This window comes from Parambassis ranga, chromosome 3 (genome assembly GCF_900634625.1).
Source record: "Parambassis ranga chromosome 3, fParRan2.1, whole genome shotgun sequence".
Taxonomy (NCBI): Eukaryota; Metazoa; Chordata; class Actinopteri; family Ambassidae; genus Parambassis; species Parambassis ranga.
Genome location: NC_041024.1, coordinates 15,139,409 through 15,155,867, shown reverse-complemented (window position 1 = coordinate 15,155,867; position 16,459 = coordinate 15,139,409). Strand labels below are relative to the sequence as shown.

The window sequence follows — 16,459 nt, the reverse complement described above, 5'->3', positions numbered from 1 at the left end:
ATTATTTTTGGGGGTACAATATCAAGATGATTATCTGGCAGGAGGAAGAATATGCTCATCTTGTGCTTGTTTTGTCTTCCCATCAACACTAAAACTAAAATGAATTTTGCTTTCACCCCGCGTTTTTATCCCTTTCTGTTTTTTTCCTTAGAACAGTAGCTTTTCACTCAGTAAAAAATGCACAGTAAAGCCAACCTAAAAGTGTCTCAGTCAAACAGAGGGCAGGCTCCTGAGATACTGAACACATACTGTAGATGCCATACACTGACTCTGTTGCTTAGTGAGCCACATGATGTGAGAGACTGTGCTTGATCGACAAATAAGGCCATTGTTCCTTCTTCACCTGGAGCTATGGTTGAGGTTGTGAGAATGTTTCATGTGATCGTTCTGCTGTATGGAAAGGCTCTCAGATGGAGCTGTGTTTGGGCTCAGAGGTCATCTGGTGTGACTTTATTATTGTCACTTCTGCACACAATTGGGCACAAACTAATCAACACTCTACTAGATTTGAGATCTAAGGAACAGGAAATGAAATATTAAAGTTCTTTTGGTTACATTACATTACTTTATATATACAAATGTTTTTTTAAATGACAATTATATGGTTGCAGCTAGTGATTATATTGATTTATCAGTTGTTGCAGTCATTGCATAGCTCACATTATTAAATGTTGCACTGATATAAAACCAGACAGTTCACATAATCACACTGAGCCACAAGGAAGAAACTTATTTTGAAAACAAGGCTGCTTTTTAACAATGGCTGCCATGCCATCCAACTGAAAAGAGTCCATATATGAGGAACACCATTATCCACATGTGTTTTTTAATGCACTGAACATGTCACACATTTCATAGCCGATTGCCTTTCTTTGTTCAGACTTAAAGACTCCTCTGTTAACAACTGAAGCTCAGCAACATGGAGACATCAGGAGTTGTTCTTAAATTAAATATGGATCTAAACAATCATTTGTTTGTTTGTTTTTTAAATATTGAAAAAAGATGTCTTACTGTAACTGCTTGTTACCCTCTTAGTATAATATTTGTTTTACAAAATGCCGAGGCCCCAGTACAACTAGAATCATATTTACACAGACCCACAGGTAATTTTCTTACACCTAAAGCACCTTTATTATGAATATTGAATATTATGAATTCTTTTTTTCTTTTTTAGAAAGCTCGCACAGAAAATGCGGACAGTGAAATGGGTGTGAAGTGGTGAGTGGTTGCGCATCGAAGTGAGATTCAGATATTTAGAATAAATAATAACATTGGTAATGATAAAACAAAGCGCATCGTTTATTGAAGCACGCGTCCAAAACTTAAAGGTGTCAAAGCACGAAGAATCAAACCATCAACCAGCTGTGTGCGCTCGACTGTCTGTTGCTACAAGGACGCGAACGCAGCCCAGTTGACGTCTGTGTGAGAGGAGGAGTCGCCTGAAGTCATCCAGAACCCAGCATGACTTCGGGAGTTTGGGTGGATCGGGTGCAAATGAGAATACAATAAGGGACTGCGAGCGCGATGCTGTTTTGATAGAAAGATGTTTTCTGGATGTATTTGTATTCGAAGAGGAGTGGATGACTGAGAGAGGCTTTTTATCGAGGGGACTATCTGGATTCTGGACTGTTACCGCGCGTCAATTGGACCTTTCCACAGAGTGGCTGAGGCTAAATACGTGGTAATAACATTTAAGCTCTCGTGGAGCTCCTGTGGAAAATGAGCCACCAACACTTTGAAGGGTTTACCATCTAAACAGCTGCTCGGATGTGTCGCTGGATTTTTCCAGCTGACTTGGAGGCACCGTGTGACTACGACAGCATCCCTCAGAGTACCAACTGAAAAAACTGTTCTAAAACTCCACCAAACCTGCAAACCCGTCACTTATCGCAAAGAAGACAGGCATGGAAACCTCCAACAGGTCCCTGCATTACCCCTCACTTCTCCACGTGGAGCTCAGCCCGCTAAATGACTTTATGGATGAGAACGAAACGACGAACTCCACCAGAGGAGATCAAAACTCGTTGGGCTGTGTTCAGATCCGCATCCCTCAGGAGCTCTTCCTGGCGCTGGGGCTCATCAGCCTGGTGGAAAACATTCTGGTGATTCTGGCTATCATCAAGAACCGCAACCTGCACTCGCCCATGTACTACTTCATCTGCTGTCTGGCTGTGTCCGACATGCTGGTCAGCGTCAGCAACGTGGTGGAGACCATATTCATGCTCCTGAATGACCACGGCCTCCTGGACGTGCACCCCGGCATGCTGCGCCACCTGGACAACGTCATTGACGTGATGATCTGCAGCTCCGTGGTGTCCTCGCTCTCCTTTCTGTGCACCATCGCAGCAGATCGCTACATCACCATCTTTTACGCGCTGCGCTATCACAGCATCATGACCACGCAGCGCGCAGTCGCCATCATCGTTGTGGTCTGGCTGGCCAGCATCACCTCCAGCATCCTCTTCATCGTGTATCACACAGACAACGCCGTCATCGTGTGCCTTGTTACCTTCTTCTGCACCACACTTGTGTTTAATGCCGTGCTATACCTGCACATGTTTATCCTGGCGCACGTGCACTCCCGGCGCATCATGGCTTTCCACAAAAGCAGGCGCCAGTCCACGAGCATGAAGGGAGCGATTACCCTCACCATCCTTCTCGGGGTCTTCATTTTATGTTGGGGCCCTTTCTTCCTCCACCTCATCCTCATCCTTGCCTGTCCCACCAGCCCCTTCTGTACCTGCTTCTTCCGAAACTTTAATCTCTTCCTCATCCTCATCATCTGCAACTCACTCATCGATCCACTCATCTACGCCTACCGGAGCCAGGAGCTGCGTAAAACCCTGCAGGAGCTGGTTCTGTGCTCTTGGTGCTTCGGAGTGTGACATCGTGTACATTCAGGAAGAAAACAGGAGCGAATCAGGCTGTGCATTGTGTCAGAAGAGAGCAACCCCGGGTTGATACATGTTTGAACTGGCACATGATGGCCGCGCGTAATACTGCGCATGACAGTCTTATACTGTATCGAGCCCACAGAGACTTTTGGACATGTTTTGACGGATTTGTCTGTGTGTGGCTGTATTTATTGTTGCCTTACACTGTGATCTTTAACCTATCAGCCTGAACGATTCTCCTAAATAAGAGGGATCCTTATTCAGACTCTCTTAATTAACAGTTACTAAGACGTGAGACTAAAGATGTGTTTTGTCTATTCCTGTTTTTTTGTCATACGTAATTGATGTCAAATTCTACGTATAAAGTGTCTCTATTGGTGGAAGCATGTGACCTGCCTTCATTATGTCAGGATGTGGTCCTTCCCACCAAATCCGGCTCCGCTGTAGGCCTCAAACACACCAAGGTGCGTCAGGGCCTAGAGATTATGTCACAAGTACTGAAGCAGTGGATTTTTCAGGTCCCGGGCCCTGAGACTTCAACAAAATAAAGACTGTGATTGTGTGCATGGCGTCGGATGAAAATGGTGGAGCTAAAGCAGCGTTAATTTCATGTAATAAGTGCGCATGCATATTTGTCTATAGGAAGGCCTAATGATGCAAAAGAAGCGGAAAAAGATAATATGTCAGTTCATCTAAAAATGAGATGAGGCAACATAGATGTCTGTTGCAGGCTGTGGGTCTGCGTGTGAATAATCTCTTCCAAAAATAACGTTGCGTATGACTGAGGGGAAAAAAAGATGGAGACAAATCACATGAACGGCCTGGCTCACTGGTGGTGGGCCTGAGGCGCATGGCATATGAGCGTTTATGAAAGAAGGCATATTAAAATGTCATTTGTGGAAGTGAAAGAAAGAAGAAATGTGCACACCAGAGGTGTTTTTACATGTTTTATAGGCGAATAGGTGAGACACAAAACAGGCGGCATGCTGGAAGCTTTGGTGATGAGCAAGTCTTTTTTTGGTTTCTGCCATTAGAACATTTGTTGTCTGTATGTGACGCAGATATAACAGTCTATGTGGCGCTGGCAAATCACAGCATAGACTTCATTCTCAAACAACTATTCATCTCTGGAAATAAGCTTTTCATGTGTGTGTATATTATTTTAACCATTTACATTTTCGTCCCCATGCTGTTCTTCAACGGATTTGTAAAAAACTGGTCCTATATTTTGGATTGAAATGCAGTCATATTTCTGCATTTGAGCCGTGAAATTGTATGGAGAAGAAGGACTCTGGGTTCGTTTTAGACATTTTAAATGAAGGGAACAAGACTCCCGTGATCAAGCTGCCCGCTAAGACAAAAATAATATTTCACTGTTTAGATTCTGGCACCCATACAGTGTGAATAATGAGCTCATAATGCATCCTATTGTCGGTACACTGTACTACTTGAGTATTTAATAATATAATTTAGCTACACAGTCGCCTCTGTTATCGTTGAATTTCGTCTTTTCCCGTGTAACTTTGAATTATAGCTTACTCACATTACTCTTTGTCTTATTTTGGATTCATGCGCATTTGTCCATCCCATGTAAATCCGTGTTTTTTCTTCATGATGTGGGGAGTGTTACAAAGAACTGACAATGTAAAGTATTATTTGGTGTCTTCTATATAAAGAACATCTATCAGAGGCCAAGAGTCGGTGCTGCCGTATTTATCTGGAACAGTTCCGGTTCCACACACCCTGTTAATGCTGTGCATGCATCCATGTGAACGTGAAAGTCCAATGAAACTGTTGTTCAGTAACTATGAATGTATTCATGTAGTCATTGAAACTGTTTACATGTCGTCCTGTTATTTGTCCCCGATAAGAGGGGCCTATAGGAGAGCTTGTGGTTTACAGTGCTGGAAGAAGTTCTCACACCTTGTATTCTCACATTTAAAGGTACCACTGTGTAAATACTCATAAACATGTACTTGAATCTAAAAAGTAAAAGTTCATTACCCACCTTTACACGTGTTCACTTTATGCTTTAATACTCTGTCAGTTGTATGAATCTTTAAATCTATTTCAATTTCTAAAGGACAATGTACAAGCTGTACATAAATACATGGGGCACATTTAATTTAAGTAGTCAGATTGATGCCTCATCGGTTTTTGTTGTGACCACCTATTTAGTTTTGTGGAGACCAACTAAGCAAACTGAAGTCTTTAATAATGTGTAGTTTTACAAGATAACTGTGAAATTTCTCCAGGAAATGGCTCTTTATTGAGCAGTTTGGTATTTTTCGTTTATTTTTTGAGGTGCAACCAAGAAACGAAGGTTATCAAATTATAGACTTAGTGCATTAATTGTCATGTAAAATAAATACATACCGTAAATAAAAAGGTAAAAAAAAATCTCTGCAGTAAACATGCAGATCTCATTCCAGACACGCTTGCATGAATATAAATGGATTTACATGCGGTATGAGGAACCATTTTTGTTCTGCTTCATGTTTAAAAATAATAAACATTTGCCCTCAGCAGACAGTAGGGCCATTGATATATGATACAACAGAGGTGATTTTTGAAATGCTCCATTTTTGAACTCATGATCAGTTTAGTTGCTGTTCTTAACAGCACTGACCAAAAGGGGATTTCCACATGGAACAAATAAAATCCTGCCCTAAAACAGTAATTGTATAAATGATTTTAAATATTTATGGTTTTATGGTCTTCTGCTTGGAAAAATATATATTCTAACATTTTTATATTAGTATCTCTTTAATATTTGCAGTATAAATGTTTTGAGATCTTATGTGTGTGTGTGTGTGTTCTCATTGTAATAGTATATTTGTTTATTGACCATTCCATTTATTAGACTACAGATGTACAGTCACTTCTTATATGTTACACTGGACTGTATTCATTTGTCCTGATAAACCCAGAATTGTTCTGTTTTATCTACCCAATTGATCAAATCACACTCTTATATTATTTTTAGTTGACTTTCTTTAATCCGCAATATCATTATTATGAGAGTTGAGCTGTTTGTCTTTGTAACTAATCACAGGACACAATTCATGCACAGGTAAAAAGACGTTTATTTAGGTGCGACTTCAGCAGACATTTGAGGTGTACTGTAGGCTACTTACAAATTTCTAGTCCACTACATGAGACAGTTGCGCTTTTCACTTGTTTGATTTAGTTCTTTTATGGGCTTCCTTTTTTCATACCCTTCATGCCCATTAAGAGTCATGTATCGTCCAAGTTTTTAATTTGTTTTATTTATGCCCTGAAACACTAAGTGGTTCTTTTTATTTTTAAATCCTCTTTGATGTAATATTTATTGCCCTCAGGCAGAAAAACAGACTATGAATGCAGTTTAAATATCAATTCAATTTCCATTTCAGTACGTTTTGAATGAAGGACTTTTAATTTGTGAAGTCAAATGTGTAGAATACGAATACACAAGTGTTTGAGTTTGGCTCTGATACAGCCCGGGTGATGTTCTTTAAAAGCACTCTTGCAGCATGTCCTCTGAAGTAAGTAGCATAAGAGATGTTGAGGCAGACATGCAGCAGACATGCCACTTGACTGTAATTATTGCTGATTACCCCAAAGCAGGACAAAAGTGTGACTGTATAATTTGCACGGAACAGCGTGTTTACAGTTAGGCTCAGGGTTATGACTTCTTCCTTCATTTAGCCACACAACACAGCTCTGTTCACAGCAAGGAAAAAGCTCCACAGCTGTCATCCAAACAACAAACACAGTCAAGCTATGAAGATTTAGAGTTGTCCCATATGACCAGACACCCCGGCGCTGACCCTTAGGGACGGACACTATTAAAACATTTTTTTTTAAATAACTTTGAAACTTTTACTGAGATACTGAAGAATAGAAGTAACTATAAATAACACAAATAGCTGTTGTAGTTGACATACTGTTAGTCCATTATGTCCCAGTCTGTATCAAGATTATAGCACATGCTGAGCACAGGCCTTCCTCATATTGTTCCTATAAGGTTCTTTGGGTGATGTGCTTGAATTATCTGGGTATATATGTTAAGGTTTAGTCCTTTCATCCACAACCAGATCAAAACAGACATGACTGGTTCATCCTGAGGCAGAACATTTCTAGAATTCTTTAATCCAACTGGCACTGGCGATGTTTGAGATTCCAAAAAGGTTTTATTGCTATTACTTAGAGCACTTATTTCACTGACACACTTGTATATCACTATACTATATTAATACTTTGTCTAAACTGAGACAAGGATCTGTATATTGACTTGCTTTTGAATGTTTCTTGCAGATCAGGATGATGTGCTCTGAAAGCCCTATGACTTCCACATGATCAGTTTCCAGGAGGACTGTGCTGTAAATTATGTTTCACCAGTGGTCAAAACATGCTTTCTGGGAATCATTGCATTGGAATATGGTTTTTATAACACTGTCACTGTTGAAGAGGATAATGACATGACATGAGCAACACCCTGCACCTCCTTAAATAATTTAAACCTCATTTTACTCATATTTACTCATATTCCTAAAGTGCTGTCAAAAACAAGGAAATGGGAAATGAAGCCCTTCACTTTGCACTTGATCTCTGCACTTTGTTCCATGAGCAAACAAACAGACTCCATTTTCTGTTTATTTTCAATGGGACATTGCAGTGTGCTAAAGATAACATTAGACCATATGACAGTCTGGTGTAGAGTTATAATATCTGCATAAGAATAAACAGGATAGGACTGAGGAAAAAAATCCAGTATTTAGGCCGTTTTCCGGCCCAATCTCTGATTCAATTTGCAGTTATAATTAAATAAACTGTGAACTTGCTGCACTGCCAGAGGACAAGTCTTACTAAGACACGTAACCAACTCTTTGAAAGTCATGTTTTGTTATATCTACGATTACTTGGAAGGTACCTATTATTCCGTTCAAAGGAAAAGGAGTGAAGGTAAGGTAAGTTTACTTTCAAAGTAAAAGCATAAAATGTTATTTTCACGTAAAGAAGAATACCACAGTTAAACAAGAGAGGCACCAAGAACAAATACCTTTAATGAAGAAAATGCAACCTTTTCCCCCAATTTCATTATTCAAATCAATCTCTTCATGCATGATCGTGGCCACATTGTTTTATTTTGAAAATAGTAACCGGAAATAGATAATATAAGATGGCTTGACACGATTCCCCTGTGATGCTGCTGATGACAGGGACAAAACAACACGGAGAAAACAGCTTGAATATCCTCAAGCCTCGACAACTAAATATATTTACAGCTGCTAGTTCCCTGACGATACATACGGTCAACAACGGGGTACGTTTCTAACCAGACCGCCGTGTGAAATTTGCTAACATTAGCATCAAAACAACATGTTTGGGTTAGCATGTTAGCTAGTTAGCCTGACTGGTTGTTGACATGTTTGTAACGCTATTGATTTTTCTTTATATTGGTATCATCGGTGTAATTTATGTTATGCCGCTGTGTTTATCAGTGAAATATAATCACAGTTTCTGCTTAGAGTAGGGAAACTGACACCCGCGTCTCTGATTGGTTGTAATTGGTGAGGTGAGGCTCCAACTTAAGTCTCTCAGGCTTCCCACTGTGTGCACGGTTTCCTTGTTTGACCTCATTTTATCATCTTAAATGCAAACTGTTCATTTTTATCTGTAATTGTTTTCCAAGTGCTTCAGGAGCTAGTGTTATTGTTGGCAAAGATTTCATAAGGATTGATGTGGTTTCATTTTATGTCTTTTTTCACAACCACAAAACACTAGTATAACATCTCACAGTTTTTGTAAAATATCTCAGGCTTTCACTCACGTGTTCAGAGTTCCTTCATTAATGTGTCTATTTCTGATTCATTGCAATTAATAAGGCTTTAGGAAAGCATGTCTTGTGTAAATGTAAAGCCAAGCCATGTGCTGGTCATGTGCTGTGATCAATGTCAAACCCTCCTGACTCAGCAATACTCAATTCAGCTTTTTTTCAGAAAGGGGTCTCAGCGTAAACTGCACATACATTTCCTGTTAAAGGCAAATTATGAGTCAAGGCATGTCTTTTGTTGTCTGGAGCAGCTTTATTAAGTAGAATAATAGTTTGTCTTATAATATTGATGCATGCAGTTGAAAAGACAGTGAAAATGTGTTTGAATTTACTAAAATGCATGTTAGTAAGTGATTTACTTCTCAAGCCTGGCCTTTGTTAGGGAGTGTTGTCTAAAAGTCAGGATATCTAAATGCATGGAATGGTCTTCTGATGGTCTTTAGACAGCTCTCTGATCACTAAAGAGCTGCCCATTTTGACTGGAATCTGAATGGGAATGCACTGCACCATAAGCAATAACAAAGCAGACACATTAGGCAGTCCAGCTTCCATTACTTCCTCCTTCCTGCTTCAGCTCATAAACACATGATATTTTAGCTAACCTCTCAGTGTGACTGCAATGTGTTTATCTTCCTCAGATGTAGTCAGTAAAATGGAGTATGATGAGAAACTCGCACTTTTCCGCCAGACCCGCCTCAATCCCTTTGATCGCAATGAGGATGAAGATGGCCCCCATGGAGGGAAAACGCCCCCGCATCATGGTAAAGTTCATCAGAGGCAATTCATCACACAGCTGTCTTAGGTGTTACTTTAAGGTTGCATATAGTTTTTTTTAGTCCTCCACAAGTATTATTAGTGATGACAATAACTCATGCTGTCTTACACCATTTATGAGAGTGCATTGTTTAGATGTTTTTGGTGAGTCACCCTGCATTGTTACATAGGAAATTAATGCCTTTCACAACTTATCTTATCTATCTCGTTAGCAAATGTGTCTGGTCAGAGTTTTTCTGGCAGATATCCAGCCATTATTTCAGTGTTTCTCCCAAAGGATGAGGTTGTAGATTGTGACAGCAAACCATTTAGCTTGTTATTATCAGCCATGCAGCAGTGTTAAAATGGGCAAATTGTCCTTGACTATGATCTGACATGTGTGAACTTTATTCCTAAAATAAAATGTCATAAAATGCTTAATGTTTTGTATATTTGTATTTTGATGTACAATTTTATTAACAGCAGGTGTTCAATAGATGTTTCTGCTTTTCCTAATGTCACCCCTCCCCCTTGCTATGCTCATTGCTGTGAGTAATTCTAAGTGTATGGAAAAGGAAGTTGGAAATGTTAAGGGTAATGTGGAGGAAATGAAAGAAAAGTTTTAGCAGTACTTTAGTAACACTTCTGTATTTTTAGGATTTGGGACTCAGAGTTTTGTTTGATTACAGACAGTATTGTCACACTGTTAGCTGTGCTGAAAGCTGAATTTGCTCAACATGTTTTGTTCTGAGGTGTATGCAGGTAATTCTCTAATGTTTAATGTGTTTCAATTAAAGATAGAAGGTTTTGTAATTTTGTCAAATTTATGTTCTACATTTAGAAATAGATATTCTTGTATTTTCTATTTGATTCGAATATTTTCAGTCACTGGTGATATCAGCAGATTTGCCTTTTGAATATGTAAATTCATGCAGTTTAGCATTTTGCATTTTATTTATTTATCCTTTTTGACATTCTCATTTAAATAACCAAACCTGAAAAATGTACAGTATGTGCCAAAGATTATCCATGAAGCAAAGACTTTGATTGGGAAAGCACTGCCGGTATATATCTGATATCTGATTCTAGACAGTACAGATGGGGAACTAATGCAAATCGGATCAGAATAATATAAAAGCTTAATTATGTTCCTAATGTTCCTGCTGATCACTAAATGCCAAATAGTGTAAGACTAGCAAGTCAAGATTAATTATTTATTTAGTTTCTCAGGTGGACCTAAATATCACACCTGGTCAAAATTCCTTTCTGTCCATTTGAAAAGATTTTACTCACGTTTGCCGCAATAGCTTTTGAAGGTAGATGTTGTTCAGTTCTTGTATCATAAACTTACCATTAATGTTTATCATGCATAATGATGAAGCAAAAAACATAGCTGACAGTAGTGCCAGAAGTTGTCTGTTTATAGATTAGCACAAAATGTGCAGTTTGACTGATTTAGATGCTCACTAAATGAATAATTACAAAGCATGCTTGGCTTTAAGTATGTGAGGTGACAGTAACACTGTAGCATATCAGCAGTTAAACCTTTTAGTAGTCTTTTAAATGACACAGAAAGTGTGTTGCAGACTTTGTTACACATTAACAACAGGCGTTACCTGTAAATTCCTTACTTTGTGCTTTTGTGCTGCCTGAGAGTGAAGATTATCTTGAGGTGACCTTAGTCATGTGTAGTAAGTTAGCATGCATGACTGCCAGTGTGCACTGGCCAGAACTGAAGTGTGCATGTCTGAAAGAAGAATGTTTCCCTTTTTGTAGAATCAAAACCTGAGCTGTTCTCTGGGAGCAGAACCCATACCTCAGATCGGACCATGGACCTCGGTCTAGCTGAGGATCACTTCTCAAGGCCTGCGGTAAGAAATGCAGTTTTCCTCACAGCCTAATTACAAACAATTCATCTTATTGAGTCAGGTTGTTTTGTGTTATAAACCGTAAGGCACTGACCTGATCTGTCACATCTTCTCTTTGTACTTCCTTGCCTATTACAGGGTTCTTTTGTGGCATCAGATATTGAGCAGCTGAAACTGGCCATAGAGGAGTGTAAGAAGCTGATCTTGGAGCTGCCAGAACATTCAGAGAGACAGAAGGACACCGTTGTGAAACTTATTCACCTGCGTCTCAAACTGCAGGAACTAAAGGTTGGGACTAAGGGATGAATGGGCTTTAAGGACAGTTAGACACAGACGGCAGTGATTTGATTGGTGCTACAGTTCAGGTCTGTATAGCTGAGATAGTGTGCTTTTAAGGAGGATTCATTGTCAAGAGAGAACAATGGGAGACTGTAAGAAATCCTGTGGAGCTGAGGACTGTGATAAAATGTCATCTTAAATGTGAGCTTTAAGCAGGTATGAACTTTGTTAGTCTCAGCCAGTGTGCTTCATAAGAAAGTGGCAGAAAGTATTACAGACATTCTCGGAGGAAGAGATCAGATAATAAACAGGTTTGTAGGCATCAGACACTTCCTACATAAACTCTTCAAGTTTGAACCATAAAGGTTTGAATGCAAACAGTGCAGAAATGTTCTAATCCTGAGTGGTACTCTAGTAAACACAAAGACGTGATATCTGAGGTGCATGTTTGTATTTATAGTGTGTGTATCAGTGACTTCTTTCAGTTTATTTTTTTATACAAAATCTCTTGTCATACGCCGATACAGAATCCTGGAAGGTGTTGATCACTGTAAACTAATCAAAAATGTTAGTCACGACGACCTGCGATTCACAAAAGAACATTTTCCTGGCTGCATTGTGTGAGTTGTGTCTCTGACCATACCTTAGTTAAGCAAATCCAATTATATAGATTGATTTAGATCATCCCATCCTCTTCAATAAAGTGTTTTTTTTCACCATATCATGTGAAGCAGCTAAATGTTATATTTAATATTTCAAACTATATGGAATTTACCTGGAGCTTTCTGTTATGTAATAAGATAGCTAAATTGTCCTCTCTGTGATTGAACAGACCAAGTTTTGTCTAAAGAGATTAGATTGATTTATGCTGAAGAAAGGATCATATAGTAAAGGAGCAGAAGGATTAAAAACAGAATGTTTTATTTGTTTTGCTGATTTGTATTTTAGCTGAATAATACTAATGTATTCTTTCTTTTTTTATAAGGACCCAGAGGAGGATGAGCCTAATCTGAGAATCCTACTGGAGCACCGCTTCTCCAAGGAAAAGAGCAAGAGTGTGAAGCAGACCTGTGACAAGTGTAGCACAATCATCTGGGGCCTCATTCAGACCTGGTATACCTGCACAGGTGAGACACTACAGACTGATAACTTCCCAAGGCTGCAAAGCATAGCACTACTGTCCCACTTGTTGTCCACCTGCATATTTGTTTTTCTTTGTGTTTCTGATGAGGCCAAAGATAATGTATACTGTCAGTATGTTGCTAGTGTCATAGTCAGTCACAGTCTGGACTCATCCTTCTTCCTGCATACTCTGAATTGTCTCTTGTAAAGCCCACACACAGTTACCATTCTGACAGTCAACAGTATGTGTTCATAATCATTAACCAAAGGTGCCGTGACACCAGTCAGAAATGATTTTTTTCCCTGTTCAGTTTCTTTGCCAGGACGTGTAATTGCTTGTTTTGTTACAGGGTGCTACTATCGTTGCCATAGTAAGTGTATGAACCTGATCACCAAGCCTTGTGTCAGGTCAAAGGTCAGCCACCAGTCAGAGTACGAACTCAGCATCTGCCCTGAAATAGGACTAGACCGCCAAGACTACCGCTGTGCAGAATGTCGAACACCCATTTCACTGAGTGAGTACTAATTAACTTTGTTTGGCAAGTTTCACACAAACACAATTTAAACAAGAGCTTCTCTCATTTGTACATATTTATCTCCCAGGGGGCGTACCAAGTGAGGCCAGACAGTGTGACTACACAGGCCAGTATTACTGCAGCACATGCCATTGGAATGACACAGCCATTATTCCAGCTCGTGTCATCCACAACTGGGAGTTTGAACCACGCAAGGTGCCCTCACAAAAATACACAAAATCCCCCACTCCATCTTTTATAACTCACTCTGTGAGACTTCTTGTCAAGGAGACAGCAGACAATGAGCGTATTGATGTGAAAGCAGTAATCTGTCACTGTTGAAAGAGAATCATAACTGCTGTATATTATTATTTTGGAATAATGCTCCTATCAGTATTGCAGTGAATTATATTTCAGAAGCATCAAGCAAACTTGTGGGCACTCCACCAATCAAATCAATTTACCAGTCATGTGGAGTACTACACAACCTGTGAAACCTCCTTCTGTGGCTCTAAAGGAGCGTTGTCTGTGTGATTCACATTGATGCTGTCATAAGTAACATGAAATTACATTACCATGGCTAACAGAAACATCTTTTTATGAAAGCCAGCCAGCATCTGGCCTGCTTTCTAGATCAACCCAGGTCAGGAGGAGGTTTGTGAATGCAGGTCAAAAGATAAGCATTGACTGCCGTCTTGCAATGAAAGTCTAACTCATCCTATTATGAAAGTCTGCCCTCTGATAGTGTGTCTTTTTTCAGGTTTGTCGCTCCTCGTTGCGCTACCTGGCACTGATGATGCCACGGCCTGTGCTGAGACTGAAAGAAATCAATCCGCTGCTATTCAACTTTGTGGAGGAACTGGTTGAGATAAGAGTGAGAAGCTTCACTTTAACAAATCCTACAAAAAGAAAAGTGCTTTTTGTTACTGGTTCAGGAATCCAAACTACCCTGAGAGAATGAGAAATGTGTGTGTTTGTGGGCTGTCTTCACAGAAACTTCGTCAAGACATTTTGCTGATGAAACCTTATTTTATTACCTGCAAGGAGGCAATGGAAGCTCGGCTACTACTACAGGTCTGCATGTTTTCACTATATGTATTTACTTGAATAACTCAGCTTAGTGGGATGAGCAGTTAACAGATTATTGACACTGAAAACCTGTGTTGAACAACACCACCACCATGTGGTGAAAATGGGACATTGCGCTGAAAGGTTGGTATGGACAGTCTGTTGAGACATTAACGAGTAGTCAATATATAATATTGACTTATTCAAGTTTAGTATCAGATCAGTTTTAAGTATCTTTAAAATGGCTTTTTGTTCCTGTTCAGTTGTTAAAGACAATAATCTGTTCTTTTAAACTGTTTTTGTATCTTCCAGCTACAAGATCGACAGCACTTTGTGGAGAATGATGATATGTACTCACTACAGGACTTGATTGACATCTCCAGTGGCAGACTCAGCTGTTCCCTCACAGAAATCCACACCACATTTGCTAAGCACATCAAACTAGATTGTGAGGTGAGCACATGTAAAAAACTGATGACTGTTGAATTTTCTTTGTCAGTAATCCTGGTGCCTGTGTTTCTGTTTTACACACAAGAAAACTGGTTAGTAATGACCTTCCTGACACCCTGTCTTTCTCTGTTTTGTCTGTGTGTGTATGTAGCGCTGTCAGGCCAAAGGATTTGTGTGCGAGCTTTGTAAGGAGGGTGACATCCTGTTCCCCTTTGACAGTCACACCTCAGTCTGCCATGACTGCTCCGCTGTCTTCCACAGGTTAGTCAACCCAACAAGATTTACAATGATCAAATCATTAATGTACTTGGGAACAGAGGGAGGAACAAATTGGCAACAGAAACAATCACACTTCAGTAAATGGAGTATCAGATACAAGGCCTGTCATTCAACCTTGTCAGCAGTGTTGTTGTCATTCCTCTCACTGCCAGAGGAGGAGGTTCTGCGCTGGATGTTTAAAATAAAAAACACACAGCCAGATGTTTAAAACCATTCATATCATGTATTATATAACAAAAATGTTGTATGTCTTTTTAGAGATTGTTACTATGACAACTCTACAACTTGTCCTCGATGTGCCCGAATGACTGAGCGCAAGCAGGACGAGGATGTGTTGGATGTGAAAGAAGCATAACTCTACAAAGGACCATGTGATCCAAGTGTTAAAAGTCGCTTCTCATCTTTTTGTTTGTTTTGTTTATGCTGTAGTGTCTTATATTTCTCTGTGTACTACATTATGAAGCAGGGTAAATAGAAAACTCATCTGCAAAAGATATGCTCTATATATTTTTTAATCAAACTTTTGCATTCGTACCGAACACTGTGTTTTATGTATGTTTCACTTTAGTGTGGTGTGTGTTGTGGTGTGTGGTGTGAATGAGTGCCTGCTTGTATAAATGTAAAATTAAATGCAGACCCACCTTATCAGCAGGCAAATATGCATGCATGGTTTCATATTTAATCTTACAAGGCTCAACAGCATTGACCCGTAATGCCAAATTTGCATAACACTAAACACTATGGTTGCCATACAGTAAAAGCTTTTTGAATTTCAAGCTTCCAATGGAAAAAAACTCAGAAAATTGCCTTTCATGTTTATTTTTAAACTAAATCCTGTAATTAATTTGTAACCCTTACTTAGCTGCTACATATTAGTAATGGACTAAAATGTATAGTATGAATTTACAGCAGGATTTTCCCTTCCATTATCATTTTCTCTCTTCTGTTTAGTCACTGATCATTTTATTAGCTCTTAAAATATTAAAGCAATATTTATTTCTTCTTCCTGTTTGCACCAGAATAGGCCTGCTGTTTGTTAATAGTAAATGAAGATCCATAGATACAATAAGAGGAAAGAACTATGGCTTGTAATTACAAAAAGCTGTATTTATAACATCATAGATAGCAAAATTATTAAATTTATTGACAGCAGCATGTACAGTAGGTTTTCATGTTGATTTGAAGTCGGAATATGGAAGTTGATAAATGTGCTTTTCTTCTATTTGAAGCTGTGAACTCATTCTGTGCTTGACATGCGTTTTATCTCATTCTTAGTACAGTGTAGCAAACAATGGTGACTGTACTCATATCAACATGTGTGCCTGGGCTTGTTAGAATACTTACAGCTGCCATTCAAACACCTTAATACTATTGTGTCAATGCTTTCAGTCTTAATGATGTGTGAATACAGCA

General features: G+C 39.2%; 2 protein-coding genes across 3 annotated transcripts; both read left to right on the top strand.

The window, feature by feature from the left end:
* The first annotated feature begins 1,289 nt into the window (after positions 1-1,289).
* mc1r (melanocortin 1 receptor) lies at positions 1,290-4,907 on the top strand. The gene has a single exon (XM_028401588.1). It carries the CDS (start codon positions 1,905-1,907, stop codon positions 2,883-2,885), a length of 981 nt encoding a protein of 326 aa, XP_028257389.1. The 5' UTR covers positions 1,290-1,904; the 3' UTR covers positions 2,886-4,907.
* A 3,137-nt stretch (positions 4,908-8,044) lies between these two features.
* Positions 8,045-16,268, top strand: def8 (differentially expressed in FDCP 8 homolog). Of its 2 annotated transcripts, XM_028402554.1 has the most exons (12): positions 8,045-8,202; positions 9,351-9,473; positions 11,242-11,336; positions 11,472-11,621; positions 12,598-12,739; positions 13,085-13,249; positions 13,338-13,465; positions 14,010-14,123; positions 14,243-14,323; positions 14,630-14,770; positions 14,919-15,028; positions 15,305-16,268. In XM_028402554.1, the coding sequence occupies exons 2-12, from the start codon at positions 9,365-9,367 to the stop codon at positions 15,399-15,401; spliced, it is 1,332 nt and encodes a 443-aa protein (XP_028258355.1). In that variant the 5' UTR covers positions 8,045-8,202; positions 9,351-9,364; the 3' UTR covers positions 15,402-16,268. The 2 variants fall into 2 exon arrangements, with proteins under 2 accessions (XP_028258355.1, XP_028258356.1); XM_028402555.1 differs by lacking the exons at positions 8,045-8,202; positions 9,351-9,473 and adding an exon at positions 10,146-10,227.
* The last annotated feature ends 191 nt before the right edge of the window (positions 16,269-16,459 follow it).